The sequence below is a fragment of the Leptonotus elevatus genome, chromosome 10, assembly GCF_054856555.1.
Source record: "Leptonotus elevatus isolate MCC_2025b chromosome 10, RoL_Lele_1.0, whole genome shotgun sequence".
Lineage (NCBI taxonomy): Eukaryota > Metazoa > Chordata > Actinopteri > Syngnathiformes > Syngnathidae > Leptonotus > Leptonotus elevatus.
Genome location: NC_141248.1, coordinates 4,872,365 through 4,894,932, shown reverse-complemented (window position 1 = coordinate 4,894,932; position 22,568 = coordinate 4,872,365). Strand labels below are relative to the sequence as shown.

The window sequence follows — 22,568 nt, the reverse complement described above, 5'->3', positions numbered from 1 at the left end:
ATTTAACAAGCTACTTTTGTTCTCTGTGTTGCGAATGTCCTCAGCGGTTCTGTTTGTAAATACTTTTAGGTGTTGTGTTTGGGTTGAGCGGAGCACATTGAGATGCCTAACGTACAAAATGTGCTACTGTGTATAAATAAAGTTGCATTGACTTGTCATGGGTTGGGTGGGGTGAAGATCCTTGTTAATCTGTTGGATTCACAGAGGTCTTTCCACACCCAGGCTAAGGCTATGACACACCAAAACACGCTGCCCTAATCTCTTGCATTGGGGGGCTGCTACCAACAGATAGTGAAGGTGCAATTCACTGCCTGGGAGAGGGCTGGTGCCCATTGTGCATACCTCATATTATGACTTGTCACAAAAGGAAAGCACATCATATTGCATTGTTTGTCACGCGGAGTGAGTTTACAATGAATGCATGAAATGCACCAATGCTCGACTTGATAAATAGTGAACAATAAAATCCAATGTTTAATTAATTAATGTTGATTATTTGGAAAAACTCTTCAAAAATAGAGTCTGGTCTATTGAGTGTAGAGCAGCAGTGTCCAAATCATTTTTCTCGCAGGCCAGTAGGCCACATCGTAGTTATGGCCATTATGACTGAGAATGAATATAAATGTATGATCACCTTATATTAACAGTTACACAACACATTTATGAGATAGCTAGTTTTGAACTATACTGTAGTTTATAAACTATATATTGTACTATTTTTCAATGTATTTTAAATGGGGGACTGGTAACAAAAATACTTGCAATATCTCAATGTTACTAAGAAAGAAGTCTTTGCAATTGTAGTATTTTCCTAAGAAACATGAAATTTGGTGGGCCACATAAAATGATGTGGCAGGCCTGATCTGGCCCTCGGGCGTTGAGTTTAACACCAGTGCACTGTTAGAGGCTTCAATAAAGCATCCCCAGTAGGTAATAATCGGTTTTACTAGTAGGCAAAACACTAGTTCACCAAGATGCAAGTTTGGGAAGGATTGTTTACACTTATATTGTGAAACTACTTATTTTACATTGAAATCCATTTGAAATAGTTCAAAACAGGGGACCTACAACAGTTAGTAGAGGTGTTGTATGCTCACGATTATAGTACATACAGCACAAAATAAGGAAAAGCACGGGTGCTTGCTAACGCAGCAACAGTGGCTAGTGTGGCAGCATACAAGTGAAAAAGTAACAACCAATCGAGAGGAGGCAGTCGGCGAGAGCATCTGTAGTCCCTCCCCGGGCCGCTCAGGGCTGAGAGGGGAACCGGTGTGCTAAATGCTGCTGCCTCAGAGGGACGATGGTGGAGGGTTGCTAAACATGGCGGCGCTCTCCGAGGATGAGAGGTACGGATTAAATTGTGGCCAACAAAGCGCAGACAGAGTTACCGTTCTGCACGTTAAATTGACCGAGACGGCACTGAGAGCGATTGAGAGTTACCAAAATTGCAAGGTGAGTGAAATTTCTTCGCTTCGACTAAAAAATGACCACCGGCTTCGGCTTGAGACTTTGGGAAGCCTGAACTGCCACGCACTGCTATAAGCTATTCGCGTTAGCTCAGTTGTTGGCAAGCGAAACTAAACGCTCAAATTTCAACCGTTTTAGTCTTGGGTCGTTAAATTAATCAACGGCGAACGACGAATCCGTCTTTGGACATTTGTGCCGATTGAGTTTTAAGAACTGACAAACGTTGTTTAACCAAGAAAATTTGTTGTAAACTATGACACTTCGAAAAGCTTTCGTTAGCAATCTGTTAGTGAGAAGCTTTAGTGCTGTGCTCGACAGACTACTGTAGTGCATTTTCTTTACTTGCCATTTTCCTAGAAAAACTAATGTAGTAATGTTTACGAACTTAGACAAATTATAATGTCATTAACACGAGGGTGTCACCCTGTAGCTCGAAATGAAAACTGTTACCCGTGTTAATTTATTTAACCTAATTAGTGTAACGAGGTTAATTGTGGGGTTGATGAAGTAAGTCTTAATGTACATTTCAGCTCGTTCAACTTGGAGAATGTCGAGCCAGTTTGCCATATGGGCCAAAGTTTTAGACAAAAAGTTACATATTTACATTTTTAAAAGCAACCTTGCAGAATAAGATTTAAAGCCAGGCTGCTCAGTTCTCGTTAACTGACATGTTACCACTTTTGAGGTAAGATGAGTGACAAGTGCTTCTGGGCTTTACTTGGAAAAATGCTTCATTTTGCTGCATTTGCTGAGTCATTGAAATTATTTTGCATGTCAGGAGAAGAGGAGGCTGTTGGTTGTGTGTTATCTGTAGATCTACAAAAGTGAGCATTTAGTTTACAATAAGAATAAATTTACATTACCTTACATTTTGACAAAAATGTTTACCTTGTGTGTTTAGTATTACCCCTGATCTTGGCAGAAGAATCTGTTAACTTAGTGTGCTATTTCGGCAAAACTTGGTGTGCTATTTGGGTTAAACTTAGGACACTGCTGCACTGCATAACTGGAGATATATTTAACTTGCTAATCTTGGACCATACACAGTCAGTGTTACATCACCAAGGTATGACACAGGTGATCAGAACTGCACAGTCTGAGTTGTAGGTGCCTGAAGTCTACCTGAATTCAACTTTGGCAACAACAACATTGTTACATAACACTGAGAGTCAGTGTTATGCCCCCCCGCCTCATTGTACTGCTCCCAAACAAATTGGATGTGGTGATGTCGGTGTGCACGCTGTGTTGGAGCCGCTTGCCATCTCTTGCTGACTGAGCAGCCAAACCTGCCTGCTTTTTGTTTCTTGCCCTCTGGGCAATGTGTGTTGTAGCTGAACCAGTGCTACAGAGGCTGGCTATCTTTGTCTTTCTGTGGTGATCTGAAATGTGATCAGAACTGGTTGGTGCGTGTAATGGTGGGGGAGGGAGCCGGTCAGTGGCTTGGGGAGTAGAAGTTTAACAACCATGACGTGGATCTCATCTTTCTGTGTCATTTAAGGTAAACATTGGTCTTTTTAGGAGATGGCAAGTCATATAGAGATGCTGTTGTATACATTTTGAAATGCAGATTCCGCAGAAATTTGTTGATGTAAGTCTTTGCTTCAGCTGGGAGTCCAATGCCTCTCTGTCCTAACCTACTCTGTAATGCAGCATGAAGTCTGCATATTTGTGGCAGTCGACACCAGTCCAATTACACACAAAAACCTATATAAAACAACAAGCTTTTCAGAAATAGCCTCTGTCAAATATATTCAGCGCCTTGCTTTGACAATATGTAACAATCAGTAGCATAATGCCTAATTTTGGGGTTGATTTATTTTCTAAAATGCAGAATATCCAGAAAAAACGTTTTGTTTCATGGTCTTCTTGGTGCGACAGGCCCCTAAGGCTCTGCTGCTGCATCAAGATGTTTCAATTTACTCCGTGGCAGTCAAATGCTGGTTTTCCTAAATTTGTGTTTGTGTTACTAGCCTGACTGGAAAGGCTCTGTCATCTATATTGTACTGTTGTGTGATGTTGCACTGCATTTAATTGCATTTTTCTTAACTTTCACAGAATGTATCCTCTTTGCGGCCGACAATACAATTCAAGGGACTCCAAGGGGTAAGAATCTATTAGTGTTTAGATAAAATTCCATGTATTTGGTAAATTGGTAATGCTATATAGAACCAGAAACGGCACATATTCCTTCATTCATTCTCTTGCTTAGTTAAGTTAATCAGCTACTTACTGCTTCTGTTTTAGCACTAATCTATGCTATTAGTAGTCAGTAACTAAAGATGGTTGTGCTTATTTATGGAGTATTTATGCAACAAATGTTATGTGGGACAAATACCCAAAAATAAGATTCAACAGTCCTCTCATTTCAAAACTTGAATGAAAAAATAATTTTCTATAATGTATATTTAGAAGAATGGATGGGTGAATAAAAAAACAATTTAATGTTTAATCAACGTGATAATGATATACAGCATTCCTCTTTGTCACTAAACCACCTAACTAAGTTTTCGGATCTTTATTGACCGGCACAAAACTCATAATGTGAGATCTTTAAAAAAAGGAAAAAAATCACATTTTTGTTTGGAAAAGCAACACTTGGCCAAAGACCCCACAAGCAAATATAATAATCTATGAAGATTTTTATATATTTCCTATGTGTGCAAACATACTGGACAAACGTCTGTCTAGCACAAACGCGCCCCACGCCACCTCTCATGACTATAAAAAGTATAATTTGCCTATAAATTTGTTGTAAGTACACCCTCCTGCCGGGAACCCCCTGGGGGTGCCCACCCCCCTATTTGAGAAAGACTGGTCTAGCAATATTATGTGGACTTTCAGGAGGCAACAGCTTATTCAGACGCTGTACGGCTGTTGCTTCCGAAATGTTTGACAAAGTAAACTAACAGTGCTCAACAATTATTATTTTTTTTAGCCCACCACTTCCTGATATCATCTTATTCCACAGCTGCCCTATTTTTTGTGTTAAATTAATCCAACAGTATTGTGTATATAAAGCTCTCAAACCATAATGATATTTTAACCTTAAAATTAGAGCAGTCAAATTTTTTTTGTTTAAATCTGATTAATCACATCTTAGAATTTTGATTAATCACGATTAAGCCCGAAAAGGCAACGTGGGTCCCCCATCCCATGGGCTCACCACCGGTGGAAGGGGCCAAAGGGGTCAGGTGCGCAGTGAGTTGGGTGGCAGCCAAAGGCGGGAGCCTTGGCGGTCCGACCCTCGGCTACTGAAGCTAGTTCTGGGGACATGGAATGTCACCTCTCTGACAGGGAAGGAGCCCGAGCTGATGTGCGAGGCTGAGAAGTTCCGACTAGATATAGTCGGACTCACCTCCACACACGGCTTGGGTTCTGGTACCAATCCTCTCGAGAGGGGCTGGACCCTCTTCCACTCTGGAGTTGCCCACGGTGAGAGGCGCAGAGCAGGTGTGGGCATACTCATTGCCCCCCGGCTAGGCGCCTGTGCGTTGGGGTTTACCCCGGTGAACGAGAGGGTAGCCTCCCTCCGCCTACGGGTGGGGGGACGGGTCCTGACTGTTGTTTGTGCTTATGCACCGAACAACAGCTCAGAGTACCCACCCTTTCTGGAGTCCTTGGAGGGTGTGCTGGAGAGCGCTCCCCCCGGAGACTCCCTCGTTCTGCTGGGGGACTTCAACGCTCACGTGGGTAATGACAGTGAGACCTGGAGGGGCGTGATTGGGAGGAACGGCACCCCCGATCAAAACCCGAGCGGTGTTTTGTTGTTGGACTTATGTGCTCGTCACGGACTGTCCATATGTGCACTTGGCACCAGGACACCCTAGGCCGCAGTTCGATGATCGACTTTGTAGTCGTGTCATCGGATTTGCGGCCGTATGTGTTGGACACTCGGGTTAAGAGAGGGGCGGAGCTGTCAACTGATCACCACCTGGTGGTGTGTTGCCTCCGATGGCGGGGTAAGATGCTGGTCCGACCAGGCAGGCCCAAACGTATTGTGAGGGTCTGCTGGGAACGTCTGGCAGAATCCCCTGTCAGAAAGAGTTTCAACGCCCACCTCCGGCAGAGCTTCTCCGTTGTCCCGGGGGAGGCGGGGGACGTTGAGTCCGAATGGACCATGTTCCGTGCTTCCATTGTTGAAGCGGCCGATCGGAGATGTGGCCGTAAGGTGGTTGGTGCCTGTCGGGGCGGCAATCCTCGAACCCGCTTGTGGACACCAGCGGTAAGGGATGCCGTCAAGCTGAAGAAGGAGTCCTATTGGGCCTTTTTGGCCTGTGGGACTCCGGAGGCTGCTGACAGGTACCGGCTGGCCAAGCGGAATGCGGCTTCGGTGGTCGCTGAGGCAAAAACTCGGACATGGGAGGAGTTCGGTGAGGCCATGGAGAACGACTTCCGGACGGCTTCGAGGAAATTCTGGTCCACCATCCGGCGTCTCAGGAGAGGAAAGCAGTGCGCCATTAACACTGTGTATAGTGGAGATGGGGTGCTGTTGACCTCGACTTGGGACGTCGTGAATCGGTGGGGAGAATACTTCGAAGACCGCCTCAATTCCACCAACACGCCTTCCTTTGAGGAAGCAGGGTCTGGGGACTCTGAGGTGGGCCCCCCTATCTCTGGGGTCGAAGTCGAAGTTGGAAAGCTTCTCGGTGGCAGGGCCTCGGGGGTGGATGAGATTCGCCCGGAGTTCCTAAAGGCTCTGGATGTAGTGGGGCTGTCGTGGTTGACACGTCTCTACAACATCGCGTGGACATCAGGGACAGTGCCTCTGGATTGGCAGACCGGGGTGGTGGTTCCTCTTTTTAAGAAGGGGGACTGGAGGGTGTGTTCCAACTTTAGAGGGATCACACTCCTCAGCCTCCCAGGTAAGGTCTATTCGGGGGTGCTGCAGAGGAGGATCCGTCAGGAAGTTGAATCTCGGATTCAGGAGGAGCAGTGTGGTTTTCGTCCCGGCCGTGGAACAGTGGACCAGCTCTACACCCTCAGCAGGATCCTTGAGGGTGCGTGGGAGTTCGCCCAACCAGTCCACATGTGCTTTGTGGACTTGGAAGAAGGCGTTTGACCGTGTCCCTCGGGGAGTCCTGTGGGGGGTGCTTCGGGAGTATGGGGTACCGGGCCCTCTGATACGGGCTATTCGGTCCCTGTACGACCGATGTCAGAGTTTGGTCCGCATTGCCGGCAGTAAGTCGAATTTGTTTCCTGTGAGGGTCGGACTCCGCCAAGGTTGCCCTTTGTCACCGATTCTGTTCGTAACTTTTATGGACAGAATTTCTAGGCGCAGCCGGAGTGTCGGGGGGGTCCGGTTTGGTGGCCTCAACATTGCATCTCTGCTTTTTGCAGATGATGTGGTGCTGTTGGCTTCTTCAAGCCGTGATCTCCAGCTCTCGCTGGAGCGGTTTGCAGCCGAGTGTGAAGCGGTTGGGATGAGGATCAGCACCTCCAAATCCGAGACCATGGTCCTCAGTCGGAAAAGGGTGGAGTGCCCTCTGCGGGTCGGGGATGAGGTCCTGCCCCAAGTGGAGGAGTTCAAGTATCTTGGGGTCTTGTTCACGAGTGAGGGTAGGTTAGAGCGGGAGATCGACAGACGGATCGGTGCAGCGTCTGCAGTGATGCGGACGCTGTATCGGTCCGTTGTGGTGAAGAAGGAGCTGAGCCGAAAGGCAAAGCTCTCGATTTACCGGTCGATCTACGTTCCTGTCCTCACCTATGGTCATGAGCTGTGGGTCGTGACCGAAAGAACAGGATCCCGGATACAAGCGGCCGAAATGAGTTTCCTCCACAGGGTAGCCGGGCTCTCCCTTAGAGATAGGGTGAGAAGCTCGGTCATTCGGGAGGGACTCAGCGTCGAGCCGCTACTCCTCCACGTTGAGAGGAACCAGTTGAGGTGGCTGGGGCATCTGGTTCGGATGCCTCCTGGGCGCCTCCCTGGGGAGGTGTTCCGGGCAAGTCCTACCGGCAGGAGGCCCCGGGGACGACCCAGGACACGCTGGAGAGACTACGTCTCACGGCTGGCTTGGGAACGCCTTGGGATCCCATCGGAGGAGCTGGCTGAAGTGGCTGGGGAGAGGGAAGTCTGGGCTTACCTGCTAAAGCTGCTGCCCCCGCGACCCGACCCCGGATAAGCGGAATAGAAGACGGACGGACGGACGATTAATCGCTTAATTAAAAAAGCTTTTATCAACTTTTTTTTTGCCCACCAAATTTGAAGAGCACCACCTGTTCTGTTAATTCTTTCGACATTTAATGTTATGAGGACGTCTTCAAAATGTTTTGATCAACTGCACACTCTCATCCTCATCTTGTTCTAATCAGTTAATTACTTGCATACTTTAAAATGGAACAAAACACCCCAATAGTTTGACATGAACAAATATCCTGAATGTCATGCGCAAACATTTATTAAATGCTTTAATATAAAGCATGTAGTTATGTTTACTGCTCAAAAACAACCTGTGCTACCTTTAACGTATCCATCCGCTGTCAAACTAAAGGATCATTTGCGGCCAAAATTAATAGTGTGATTAATATGCGTTACTACATGATTAATGCGTTTTTGTTGTTGTTTGTTTGTTTGTTTTTTTGCGATTAATCGATGAGTTAACACTTTAAGTTAAAGTACAATTATCCATGAATTTTGCCATTCCTGATTTAAATACAATATTGAGAGCTAGCAGGAATTGCGTCTGAATTAGAGCACATCATAACGCTGAAAGGACTTTTCCCATTTTTTCGTTTGAGCTCTCAATGCAATGTTCAAGCATGGTACACTTCCTTGGCTGCTGCATGGTTGGAACAGGTGAATTAAACAATTTGTTTACGCAAAGGCGTGCAAAGGCGTTATCTAATCCATCCTCCACCCAGTTATTAATAACTGTTTACTGCAAAAGTTCCAGTAATGTTGGAGTGTATGACAAAATGATGACGGCTGTAAATGTGTTTTGGCACGCACGAACGAGCGCAACAGGCTAACCGTGCTTTGGCATGAGGCAGAACAATTGGCCCAGTGTCAGAGCATACTTCTGAATTTATATTTAATTAACAAAGAACAGTGACAAACAGCTATTCATTGACCTTTCTCAGGTAAACATACTAGTTTATTATTATTCATTGTTTAAAATAAGTCCTATTAGAAATAACTGGCTCATGTTGGACTTTCTGAAGTACATTTGTGTGGATTCTTTCAGCACATTAAAATACCCAAGACAGATTCTTCCTCTGATGCTTCCCACAATTTTGATTTCTACTTGTCTAATGTTGGCAAAGACAACCCTCAGGGAAGTTTTGATTGCATCCATCAGTATGTTTCCAGGTAATGGCTGAACTCTTCTTGTCCTACGACACGACAGCATGCCAGAGGCTTGTTCACCTTTCCCACACATGTCTCATTGTCTACAGCTCAGGGGCCTCTCACCTTGCATTATTGGCGACAGTACAGGACAAGGTCACAATATGCGCTACGAATGACTCCTACCAGGTGACCCGTGAGCGCATGACCCAAGCTGTGGAGGACACGCGTGAACGTGGGACCAAAGTCATCAAACCTGGGGGCCGGTACAGAGGCAAGGCCCTTCAATTCTTCATCACTCGGACTAAAAACCGACAGGTTTCTGTAGCTCTTGTAGTTTGACTCTACAGCCAATCATCTGCTGTCCGCTCTGTTTGAAACCCACCCCCTTTTCCAGGGACTGAATAGGTTGAAGCTGACCCGCCTGACTCTATTCAAAGCTTTTACGGCTACTGACTAAGTCAGTCTTTTCTAGATTAAAACCGTTGGACTGAGGAGGGCCAAAGGTAGAAGAATCCATTTATGTTTCACTGACACACCACCTGCCAAATGCTGCATGTCTGAAGCATGTACAGCTTACAAACAACCAGGTCTGCTCTTAAATTAATGGTTTCCTTCCACTTTACAAACATGTCTAGGCGCGTTTTCTCTTTATCTCATTAAAGATGAATAAATAACTTTAATAATAGTTATCATAGCTATCATAAACTGTCATGTAACTTAAAATCAACTCAGCACAGGTTGGACAACAAAACCTATTGCTTAATTATTTTAGTTAGTTCAGCTAAGTGTACTTTTCCCTTTTACATTTTGTTTTAAAACCTCTAGTTCCATATAATATAATGTTCAACCATTGTTGTTACAACTTGCCCAAGAAATTATTTTTGCTCGTGCTGCCATTTATCTAGAGTAACTTCACCGCTCAAGATCAAAGAAGACACTGAGGATATGTTGTGCTAGAATTGTACAATAGCCACTGTCAACAAATGTTCATGGCATTATATTGTATCTCTCGTTCCAATCAGTGATGCATTGAAAAATGTAATCATTTCTCATTTTTGAAAATCCTGAGCAGAAAAAATAGGAAAATACTTATATAAATACAAGTAAACACTAAGGGCGCGAATCTATGGGTACCTCACGATTTGATTCGATTCCAATTCGCTACATCGGCTTACATTTTACAGTCCATGTAAAACACTGGTACTTTTTTAAAACAATTGCAGAACTCAAGGAAGAGCAAGGATTTATATTTCACACTGACTTTTATTAAAGTGTCATGGCAACCTTGTTTACAATAGTGTTAACACAAATTTCAAAAAGTGCCAATGGCCGCATTTGCTTTAACTAACGTCTAACTTCTCCTATAACAATATATTTACAAAAAAATTATTTAAATGTATAAATCTGAGCATAACCTGTATTTTAATACTTGAAAGTGCAATATGCAGCATGCAACAGTGGCTTTTAGTTTTTTTATTTAAACTTTTAAAATCAATTTTTAACAACCCTGGATTGATTCAGAATCTTTTTAATACAACAATCGATGCATCAAAAAACGATTATCGTTTCCACCCCTAGTAAACACAGGGCCCAACGTCTTCATGAGTTTTTAGAGGATGCCTTTAAAGAGTTTGGCTGGCTGTGCAGGTGTTAGAATGCCATTGTTTTTTGTCATCACATTCCTGACATTACAGTCTTGGGCTTTAACTCTGAACAGTCGAGCAACATTATCAAGATGGTTATCTCATTATTGAAAGAATATATCGTCGGTGTGCTTTAAGACGCAGATTGACATGTAGGTTTTACATTTCTTTGACTGTTATATTTTATGACAATGGATAACATGGCAAATCATCTACAAGGACTGAAACACAAGCAATGACGCGTTACTAATACATGTGATGTTTGAATGCACAAGATCTGTGGAATATAAAACTGGACGTGAGAATATTGTTTTGATTTATAAACAGGATTTCTTCTTTAGTTTCCTAACCTTTGTGGTTTGAGTTAAAGGAAGAACAAAGAAGTCCAGTTTTGGCCACTGTTATTTACTAGCGTTCTGGCTCAATCACCAGACAGACTGGCACACGTGTTTGTCGGTTGTGCTGCTGTTGTCACAGAATTAGACAGTACAGACTGGGATAGGCTAACAGATGCGCCTGCATGGCGGTCATGTTGGCAAGGGGCGACAATCCCCTCATTGGCATTAGTTTAGTGTTGCTAGTGGTGTATTTTATCTAACTATTCTTATCAATGGCTGTTGTTTATTCGGGCGCCGTCATGTACACGTCTCGAAAATGCTATACTGTTCTGATTTTTGTAGTGTCTCCAATCGTAACAGGTGGAAAATAGAAGCTAAAGTGCTAACCTCGCCCTTGAAACAATGCAATTATCACCGCCACTCCAAGCACCAACAAAGTTTGGATGAACATAAATTAATAAATAAAATTATTTTACATGTAACATTTATTATTGTCAAGAAATGTTTAAGGTTGACTACCATTAAAAAAAATATTTTAAAAAATAAATAAATAAAAATAAGTTAATTTCTATTTAACGGACAATTACCCCTCCCTCCTTATTAACCTGTGAAAACAAGGTTTAACTGTATATACACTAAGGATGAAGCTCATTCATTTCCATGATGGAGAAACCAGCACCACAATTTAAGAGCAGTCCATACAATCGACTAAACAAGCGTAAACTCCTCCAGCTTGTTTGTGGGGGCTCTGGGGAGATATTTGCATTAACAAGGCAAGATGGAAAATGGGGAATGTGAGGAAACTCTGACAAAAGGGGGGAAAGCTTGTTAGAAGCTGCTTGTTTGTAGAATGGGCATCCAATTGAAAATTAAAGTGGCGCATTAAACATCTTAATTAAATGGTGGCTACAGCTTAAGGCAACAAACTATTCTTTGTTTTATTTTATTTTTTTAAACTAAATCTTACCACTTAGTTTCCTCAGTCTCTGCTTTTTGACATAGAGGAAGAGGGGGAGTATTCCCTTTTACTAGTCTTAATCTCATGAAGAGCTTTAGAATTTCATAATGCCTAAGCACCAGTCTGTAGCAGCAGGCTCAGCATCATCTCCTAGACCTTTCTATTCCAATTACTTTTCTAAAACAAGCCACTGCAGTTTATTTTGGAGTGTAATTTCTGAAGTCATTGACCTCTAATTTACACAAGATTTAGCTATCCGTACTTAATTCCAGGCTTTAGGCTTGATAGAAGTTGATACATTTGCTGGTTTCAGTAAGTCATACACAACTCATGTCATGGCATCTAGAGCAGCTTGCGAATGTCCCCCTATGTGGGTAATAATAAACTCACTTTCCCCAGGAAAGCAAGTACATGTCCGTAAACCAGCACTGTCAACACCGGAGGTTGTCCCAGAGCGCAAACGATCAACACCCATCAACCCAGCCAATACAATCCGCAAGTGCCTCTCCAACAACCCCGTTTCTCAGCGGCCGTTTCGGGACCGTATCGTTCACCTGTTGGCGCTAAGGTCCTACAAGAAGCTGGAAGTGCTTGCTCGTTTGCAGCGGGACGGCATCAACCAGAAGGACCGGAACTCCTTGGGGACCAGCCTGCAACAGGTGTCGTAATGTGTCATGGGTTTTGAACGTCTCTTTGCTGAACACCATTTGCATGCGCAGATGTGTGTCCACCACAGGATATGTTCAGTTTCTTGCCGTTTTCATGCAGTCATAGCTAAACTTGAAACTTCTTTTGAAAACAGGTGGCAAACCTTAACCCCAAAGACAACACATATTCACTGAAGGACTTTGTTTACCGTGACGTCCAGAGAGACTGGCCTGGCTACTCTGAAGATGAGAAGACCCAAGTGGAGCGTATCCTGACTCGGTAATTTCTGTTTCACCATCTCACCTGTCTAACATATAAATAACATCCAATCTAAACTGCCAGTTTGAAAGGGTCTCAGCTTTTTATGCTAATTGCAATCCAGAAGCCTGGAATTAAATGATTTATATGGCCCAGTTCTCGTTACTGATGTTTATGATGTAGTTTAGTGTGCGCCTTTTATAATAATTTTTTTTTTTGTATAACACAGCCAATATTATTTCTGTCATCTTTTCATTCTTCAACAGCAAACTTGGTCTTCCTACTGAGGCGCTTTCTTCAAACAGCTCTCCCAAAGACAGTTTACCTTCATCCCCACGGGTATTTTTCTCTTCAATCACTCTCACGCACACACACTTCCAACCTTCTTCAAAATATGTTTCCCCTTTGCAGAAACGCCAGCCAGATTTTGACTTTATAGATCCTTTGGCGCCAAAGAAAGCCCGTATCTCTCACCTCAGCAATCGTGGGCCAGCCACATCTTTATCCTCATCATCCTCAGACCGCCGTGAGGCTGACGGAAGCCCGGGTGCTAAATGCTCTTCTCTGCCCTCCAATGTCATCTTGGGCCCTCCCAGCCACCTCCCCGTTCCCTCTCACCAGCAGCCTAGCCCAGCCTCCAGCTCCAACTCCCCCAGCACACCGGATGGCTGCGGCACCCAGGACCTGCCTTTGGACCAGAGTTCCTCCTGCAGGGACCCTTCGCCAAGTCCCTTGTCATCTGAAAAAGCCTTGCTGCAGCGTTATCAGCCCCCAATCCCGGCGGCATCACCGAGCCCTCCACCCTGCGCCTCCCTCACTGTTACCTCCACTGTGATTAGCAGCCCTACCTTGTCTACCAGTGACAACATGAAGTTCAAGAAGAAGTCCAAAAAGCACAAAGACAAGGATCGCCAGCGAGACAAAGGGAAACGGACAGAACGGGGCAGCAACAGTTCTCCAAGCGTAGTCGAGCAGGTGAAGGAAAGTCCAAAATCGAAAAAAGAAAGAAGAGAAGTTACGGACAAGAATCCTCACACATATCGAGGTGAGTTTTGAGTGATTACCTTCTCGAAGGCTTACGTCTGTCCGTTGCGTATTTGAAAGTCCATACCAGGGTTATTATAGTTTTGCAATTTTCATTTTAGTTTTTATTTCCTTCTTAGTTTTGTTGTTTAAATTCAGTTAGTTTTAAATGACAGGTTTTCAGTGCAGTTCTGTTAGTTTTTATTAGTTTTAGTCACCGCCTTACCGGTATTTGAAAAAATGCTTACTTTTAGTTTGTTTCAGTATTAGTTTTTGTTTAAAAAAAAGTGTATTACTTGTGTGCAATATCTAATAAACACCATGGTAAAATGGAAACCCCCCCCCCCCACACACACACACACACACTTATCTTGCATTGCATTTTGGCTGAGGTTAAATGAAAAAGCAGGCAAACTGAGCCATTGAAGCCAAAATTCAAGCACGCAAGATTGTCGCCTAGGAGCAACGTTATCTGAAGGTGCTTTTCTATTGGCTGCTGCTAGATGACGTCACCTCTGTGTGACACACTTTCATAAGCCCTTAGTTGTTAGTTTTTTTGTTAACGACATTTTTTGGGAATTTTTGTTTATTTCATTAGTTTTTGTTAACTAAAATAACCTTGTTCCATACCTCAAATGTTCATCTGTTAGCGTTTTTTCCTGTGCATGTTCCACTCCCTCACATTTTTTAACCAAAACATCATCTTTAATAATTCACCGGAAACAAGATCAAAATTCAGGCTTGTGGCTGGCTCAAAGCTCTCACAGAATATGATAACAGAATAACACAAGCTTTGTGCCCGTATCTAACATTAACACTATATACCGGTAATAATAATTAAAAAAACAAAGCCAGCCAGGCCTGTGACAGTAAAAGAACACAAAAAGCTAAATTATGAACAGCCATAAACTCCAGGTCAAAACCTGAAGTTTGGATGCAACTTTACTGTATTTCAGTGTCTAAAAATTGTTCAAACTGTTGAGCATTGACTGATCCATTATTGGACAACTAACACTCACAGATGAGAGGTCATTGAATTGTATAGTGTAAGTTTTGGCCTTTCCGTGTGGCGTTCAATATTGTCGAGTCGCCACGTGCATGTTTTTTTTTCTCATCCTTTTTTCTTCTTCCGGGTACTCGTTTCCTGCCAGATTCCAAAAACATGCATGTCAGCATAAATGTCTGGAAGCTTTCATGAGCCGGTTTCTTTTTAATGGTAAATGTTTTTAGTCAAGGTGTCCCTAATATATTGTCCTTAACAACCTTGTAAATGGCATCCACACAATAAAACGGGACTTTTCACAGCCTCCTAAATCCAAACCTCTGAAGTGAATTTAATGAAATATAAATATGGCAATCCTCATAAGAGAGCAGCTTGAGTTCAACCCAGGTTCAGTATGAGCTGTAGATCTGGGCGTGACCGCGCTTGTGTGGGAAAAAAAGAGCAGTAGCACCTGGGTTTGAAAATTAAAAGCATTCGAATGGTTAGCCAACACCCAAGTCTAAATTGTTTTAATTGCACAAATCAAAAAAACAACAACTGGTAAGAACAATAAAACTCAATTTGCTTTTATAGTACTTAATTAGGTTGACTGATCACTGAGTAAATTATGATCATTGGCCACATGTAATTTAAGGTACGTGGTTGAAAAGATTTTCAGTGCCTACCATTAAGTTTGCACTTTTTTTTCAGACAACCCAGAAAAAGAGAAGAATCGAGGCCAATCTGTTTTCTCATCCACAATCGAGGCCCCCGACTATGAAATGTAAGTTGCCCTGAGAAACTTTTCTTTCAAAATGGTCCATTCACATGAAAGCTGGGTGCATGTTTTAGTGCGGCAGGTGTGTCAAGTATTAAACAAATTAACTTATGACAAAGTGTAAGTTAGAGCTGTCTTGAGTTTTCAGTCTGCACAAATTTGACTTAATTTTTACATTGTGGTGAATCTTGCCACGTCACATTTAATTCCTGTTTTACACCTGTTATTCAAATCCATTCCATCACTGAGTTAAACACGGAAACTCTGACACATCCTTTTTGGCTTTCTAGAAAGTACACAGCACTGGTGTCCACGGACCAGAGGCAGCGCTACAAGAACGACTTCAATGCAGAGTACGACGAGTACCGCCGGTTGCACGCACGTGTGGAGAAGATCACGCGACGCTTCACACAGCTGGATTCCAAGTGCCGCAAGCTGGCACCGGGCACCAAAGAGTATCAGGTCATCCTTCTTTTTTTTTTTTGTCATTTTTGTGACACACTACTGGTTGATATAAGCAGAAGAACGCAGCTTGGTTCACATGAGTTCTTATGAGTGTTTTTATTTTATGTTATAGAAAGTGCAAGAAGAAGTCTTGAAAGAGTACAAAAAGATGAAGCAAGTAAGCAGCCACATCGTGACATTGCTCTTCGAAACATACGTATTGCATTTCCTCAATAGTGACCTCCCTTTTTTTTTTTCAATGGTGTTGTTGTAATAAGCACATCATCCTTCATAGACACCTCCTTCTTTTCTGCTCAAGGGGAAAGAAAAAAATAATACCGGTATTTGCTTGTATTATACGCCCATACAATACTCACTCACATGCATATGGATGCTTATGTGCAATTTGAAAGGTACGGAAGCCTTTACCAATCTTTGACAAGATTTAGAGTTTATACAGTAGTGTACTTGTGAGAAACTATTTCACAAAACTGGTTTATCTAACATATTACAACTTGTTCAGCCGTTTTTGCATGTAAAAATATATATGATGAACTCATGCCAAATTTTTGTGGGGTGTAAGACGATTCAATAGAGACCCTTTATAATAAAATTTGAGCAATATAAGCAATTTAATCAAAAACAGCAGAGAATTGTACATGATTATTTGCATGGATGTGGCAAGAAATAAGAACCTGATTATTTTTATGTGCACAGGTGACAGAAATGTGGGAATTGAACAAATAGTTTTGAGAAATTCAAATCTGATCTGAGAAATGTACCAAAGCGACTGAGAAAATGTAAAAGCGATCTGCAGAACAGGTGTAAATTATATAAATTGGATTTATTATATTATTTATCATTGACGTATGGACTGTAATTTATGTATGTAGATATATTTGAACCCAAACAAATGTTTTGACAATAATGTTCTGTGTAGCCCCACTAGTCTAAATATGGTATTCTGGTATATTGCATTAGTGAGTTAAACAGCAAAATCCAGCTGTTTTTATCAATATCAAAAGGCGGCTATTGGGTTGGGTTGCTGTCGACTGAAAATGACATCAATGTTGTTCAGGGCTCAGGTAATAACCAATCACAGCACAGCTTCAGAAAACAGGTGAGCTGTGATTGGTCGTTGCCTGATCCCTGAACAACATTGTAATGTTCAGTCGACAGAGAGTGGCAAAATGGCCGGCCCTTGACATGGATAAAAACGTCTGGATTTTGCTTCATAACTCATATTCCACAAATATAATATTAATCAGAATGTCATGTTTAGAAAAGTGAGGTCACATATAACATATTATTGTCAAGTTTGACTTCCACTTTAAAGTTACAATTGAATGTGAAATGTAAGAAGGGCAGAAAATATAGTTATTCTTACCAGTGATCCTTTTCATTTGAATTTTGTTTTCATGTAACCATGTCTGCTATTTTTTTAATCACAGTAAATTTGAGAAAAGTAATGCTAGCAAAAACATCACCTGCTACACCAAAGCTTACAGTACAACATCAAATTAAAACAGTATAAAATCTTCACAGGCTGTCTGAGGGAAAGTGTCTTTTTCCGGCAAGAAGCACAAATTTGTCAGATTTTGAGAACGTTGACTATCTGTACGTTGTGCACGTGAAACACAAAGTAGCCTTTATTTGAACTGATAAAACTGTGTACAAAACCAGGCCTCCCCCAAAAGCGTTAATTTAAAGTCTTCTCTGCAGTTGCCCTTTCAGCCACTAATATGTAATATTTCATCATGACCTGTTGTCCTTGCTCACCCCTGCACTGGTTATGCTCTGACATTCTGTGCCTGTTGTGATTCCAGCACAGCCCAAACTACCACGTGGACAAACAGCGCTGCGAGTACCTGCATAACAAGCTGGCGCACATCAAGCGGCTGATTGCAGATTTTGACCAGCGCCGAGCCCAGACTTGGTGCTGAGAGTGCTCTCGCCACGTCACTGATCAGTATTGCGAAAGGAGGGTCCAACCAGAATGGGGGCGGGTCCAACTGGCTCTTATTTATTCAAACCCCCACGGTTTGGTTCCTTTTTTGCCTTTTTCCCCGCTTTCCTTCTTTCATTCCTTCCTTTTCCAAGCTTTGATTTCATGTTGAGTCCCACGTCGACTTACTTTCCCTCCTCAGTTTTGGCTCCCATTTTTTTGGTCCGCTTTTCTCTCTTAAAGGCCCAGTGGGGGGGGGGGGGGTTCTCACAAGTGTGGGCTACATGAAGAGCACATGTGTTTTGGGGGACTTTTCATCTCTTCTTTCCTTTTGAAAGACTTTATCTTGCAGCAATTAGAAATATTTTTAGCTTAAAAGAAACTATTGACTTGTATTTAAGAAAAAGAAGATCTATTTATTTTGGGACTTGTAGTGCAAAAGAGTCCTTAGAAGATTTAACGTTTGGTAAACAATGCAAAAAACAAAACAAATAATAGGCCTTATATGTTTTGACATTGTGAAGCCATTTTGCACATAAGATCCAGATATCATCTCTTGGCAAAAATGTCTCTCTTGCCTCACTGCTGACTTCTCGCACTGTTGGAGGCCACGTGGCGCAGGGCCGAGCGCGAGAACAGCAAGGATGCGAAATGGAGAAATTAGTGAACTGATGTGTATATGGATTGTAAACTGTTGGAATGGCCATGCGGGGTGTTGAGAGGGAACTAAAGGTAAAAACCTCCTAGGGGGCGGTCTTCCCCCTGCACCAACGTTGTCTGTGGTGTATTATGGGTGCCTTAAGGTGTTTACACTCAATGTTGGTGTAGGGTCACCCTTTTGGTGCATTGTCTATACTGAAGAACTACAAATGCCTGGCAAAAGGCTGCGTATGTGTGTGTGTGTATGTATGTGCGTGCGTGTGTGTCAGAAGCAGAACAAGAAGGGATGTGAAGACTGGAAGGTTACAAACTGCATGAGTGTGAGTCTGGATGATTGTGTGTGATTGAGAGGGGAAAGAAAGAAAATGGAGAAAAAAAGAACTTGAAAACTGAAAATCATATGAAAAAAAAAAAGCTGCTATTGTTTGACCAGCCAGAGCACTTGGGATCAACCTGGCTGGAGTAACAAATGAGACGTTTGTCGGTTCTGACTTGCCTCTTCTGATGTGTGGATGTGATTCTTCACCAAGCCCATCCACCACACGACAAACATGTCTTATCAGGTCAAATGTATTTTGATCATTTTGAGTTCTGCCCACCATTGATCCTTAATAGGGGTTATTCAATGAACGCATTCTATCAAAATATATTTTTGAGTCTTTAACAAGGGAAACGTTTACAAAACCTGTGTTCAATCTTGATAATTAAATATTTTTCTGATACACTTATATCGGCTAGGACTTTCTGATTAGTAAATGAGCCCCCCTAGAAGAAAAAAAATCCCATTCATTGGTCCACACCAGTTCACGCTGCAAAAAGTTTTCTAGGGTGCCTGCCAGTCATAGGCCCTTAGAATCTACATCACTTTTATTTCCCTGTTCATTGTGCTGGGTCCACCTGAAACTATGCAGAAGGCAAAAACGTTTATATTGTGTACATGTGCACCCTATGGCGCCCCAGCAACCAAAGAGATGCTTTCATTAAAATAAATAAATAACAAAAAAAATGAAGCTTGGAATGTTCTCGTGACCTCTTGTTTGAGGAGGTATTCATCAAGTCTTAAATGAAACAAAAGATTAACAAGCACTGGCAGTGTTCTGCCATGGTTAAAAATAATAATAAAAAATCAAGTGAATTTTGAATGAAATCTGATCCTGCCCAACTGAAAATGTACAAGACGTTTCAATAAAATCCACTTGGTTTTACCTAAAGGAATTGTCTTCCATTGTGTACTGTAAATTGAACATGGACCGGTTCCCTGTGAGTGTTTATAAAATGCTTAGTGTTATTACTGTATATTACATCAAATATTCATTAGCATGCTCAATAAAAGCATTGCTTTTGTGACCATTTCCCTCCCAAAAATGCTGTATTTATCTGCTTCTTGTAATGATCATACAGGAAAGCATAATGATTGCATAGTCAGAAATGTACTAAATCCTAACAGACTGCATGTGTTTCTCGGTGCTCCCGACATACATTTTGAGGTTGCAAACGGCACAATATCAGCTTGGCGGCATGTCACGACACCGCACAACTTTTACTACCGTATGTACTCTTATATTTATGGCCTACAAATGTTTTCCATACTAATATTTACAGTAAATGTCTTAATTTTCTTGTCAATATGTTGTATGCAACCCCCACTAGTCTAAACATGTCATTCTGATTAATATTGCGTTTGTGGAATATGAATTAAGCAGCAAAATCCACCTGCCCCCCACCCCCAATTTCTTGAAGCGGCCATTTTGCCACTTGCTGAAACTTGACTCAAAATGGCATCCCGTTGCTCAGGTAACGACTAATCACGGCTCACCTGTTTTATGAGTTTGGTCATGTGATTTGCAAGATGAGTTATGATTGGTCGTTACCTGAGCAACTGGGATGTAATTTTCAGTCGACAGCAAGTGGCAAAATGGCTGCCACCTGAGATGGATCAAAACGTGTACAACCATATTGCATATTGTGCTGCTCACAAATGTTCACCTCTGCCCTCAGTCTAGCTTCAACTGCTCTTTCCCATAGCTTCATTGTGTGGCTAATCAGCTTTATTCCTCTGTAAGATCCTGTTGAACAACCCAGTCAGAAATTCTACTGCTCAGTCTCTCCCTCCTTACTATCAACCTAGCATACAAGTCATCGTAAGCCCCTTGTTTGGCCTTTGCCACTTCTACTTTCACCTTACGCCGCATTTTCCCTGTACTCCTGTCTCCAGTCCTCTGTGTTCCACTTCTTAGCGAAACCTCTTTCTCTGGCTCCAATTCTGCACCTCCTCATTCCACCACCAAGTCTCCTTATCTCTTTTCCTTCCAGATGACACGCCAAGGACTGTCTCCCTGATCACATTTGCTGTAGTTGTCCAGTCATCTGGAAGCACCTCCTGACCATCCAACAATCTCAACTCCTTCCTGAAAATCATACAACACTCTTCCTTTTATTCTCCTTTCTTCCTTTTCTTTGTGAGTGTAGTTGCTTTACTCACCGCTAGGACTACCAAAAGTGACGTTTTAGTAGACACGCTACCAGGCTTGGGGAGTAACGGAATACATGTACTGCCGTTACGTAATCAGATTGCAATTTTTTTTAAACTATTCCATTACAGTTACAGGAAAAAAACATGTAATCAGATTACAGGTACATTTATTAAAAATGGGGATTATTTCGAGGGATTACAATTTCTACAATGGGAGAGCGCGAGAGGGACCGTTGCTACATGTCGGGGAGGTACGAACGAACAAACTAGTGTCCGCCACACGCGGGCAGTTTGAAAAAGCTTCACGGACGAGAGGAGGAAAAGGCGACTGGTATTCACTGGAACTTACTCGGAGCGAAAGTTTGAGCTGAGAGTACAGCGGCATGCTACGCACTGTAGCTTCTTGCTAGCTAGCCCGCTAGCCTACAACCATAATGTGAGTTACACCTTCCAAACAAATCTTCCTCCCACCAATTCACTATTTAAACATCATACACAACTTATACACGGCTAAACTTGTGACTAGGATAAACGTTCATTTTGCAGTTGATGTCACACATTGTCATCCTCATTGGATGACTATCTATCTATCTATCTGTGTCTGTGAGGTGTGGTTGCTTTCAGTGACAGTTCGAAAACGGCCTTCAATCCATCAATCAATAGCCTACATGCTTTTTAATTACACAAGGATTTTTGCCAGTTGTAGGCTCCCCAGGTCACTGTCACCCGCAAATATCAGGGGCAAATTGTATAGAATATATATTGTGGTGATATTTATTTTTATTTTGTCTTCATGAGCATAGTCAAGATTGGAGTAATCCAGTTACATTACTTATATTATGGTACTTGGATTACGTCACTAACTACATTGTTTAGCAGGTAACTTATAATGGATTACATTTTAAAAGTAACCCTCCCAACCTTGCACGCTACACCAAACACACTGCACACTAGTCATCTCGGGTTGTGTAGCGATTATTTGGGTTGCCGTAATGGTTTATGAGAAATTTAGACGGTATTGAGGGGAGTTGTAATTTCCTCAGCAACCTCTGGGGCACCACGTTGACTTTGATTGTTTGTAGGAGCAAAAGAAACGATAAAAATCCTATCAAGTATTCATAATCTAAAGTTGCTACTTTTGTTAATCATGGAGTTCTTTGCTTTCAGGGCGGCCATCTTGCTCCTCTCATCTCGCGAGCAGACTACTGTATACGTACAGATTAGACATGTTCAGTTTTAGAGGGGCGGGGTGGGCGTTTGTGGCGGGGTGGTCACTATTTTTTAACAAGTAAAAAAACAATTATTATTAACAAGTAGACGGTACGTGCTGCTTTGAATAACCCCCTTTTGTTTAATAGCTCAGTTCCTTAGACCCCAATATTAAATTTGGCAGAGGCATCTTTTGTTGAATTACAGTTGTAATTCTTTAATTAAAAAAATATTGAATACAAAAAATATACAAGTTTCCTCCTCTATAATTTATACATTTTCAGAAAAGGGATGCTGTGGGTGCCAGCCGATTTAAGCATTTTGACTGATCTTTCAAGGTCCACAGAAAATTTTGTGTTTGGACTATGGAAACACACATCATAATCAACAATAGAAAATGGTTAGTTTCACCCAAATGCTCTTGGGTGGTAGATGTTCTGATCCATCTTATCCACTC

The 22,568-nt window shown here is 42.3% G+C and overlaps 1 protein-coding gene across 1 annotated transcript; it reads left to right on the top strand.

The window, feature by feature from the left end:
- The first annotated feature begins 1,200 nt into the window (after positions 1 to 1,200).
- On the top strand, positions 1,201 to 19,640 carry ell2 (elongation factor for RNA polymerase II 2). The gene is made up of 12 exons (XM_086087315.1): positions 1,201 to 1,452; positions 3,523 to 3,570; positions 8,649 to 8,773; positions 8,860 to 9,023; positions 12,091 to 12,350; positions 12,494 to 12,618; positions 12,864 to 12,936; positions 13,009 to 13,642; positions 15,314 to 15,386; positions 15,671 to 15,842; positions 15,958 to 16,002; positions 17,651 to 19,640. Exons 1-12 carry the CDS (start codon positions 1,279 to 1,281, stop codon positions 17,765 to 17,767), a joined length of 2,010 nt encoding a protein of 669 aa, XP_085943441.1. The 5' UTR covers positions 1,201 to 1,278; the 3' UTR covers positions 17,768 to 19,640.
- Positions 19,641 to 22,568: the final 2,928 nt, after the last annotated feature.

Excerpts from the sequence above, each read along its gene's own strand:
- ell2 (XM_086087315.1), top strand. The coding sequence starts at position 1,279 with ATGCTGCTGCCTCAGAGGGACGATGGTGGAGGGTTGCTAAACATGGCG. Across the intron at positions 8,774-8,859 it reads ATCCATCAGTATGTTTCCAG|CTCAGGGGCCTCTCACCTTG; the intron begins GTAATGGCTGAA and ends CATTGTCTACAG. Across the intron at positions 12,351-12,493 it reads TGGGGACCAGCCTGCAACAG|GTGGCAAACCTTAACCCCAA; the intron begins GTGTCGTAATGT and ends TTTTGAAAACAG.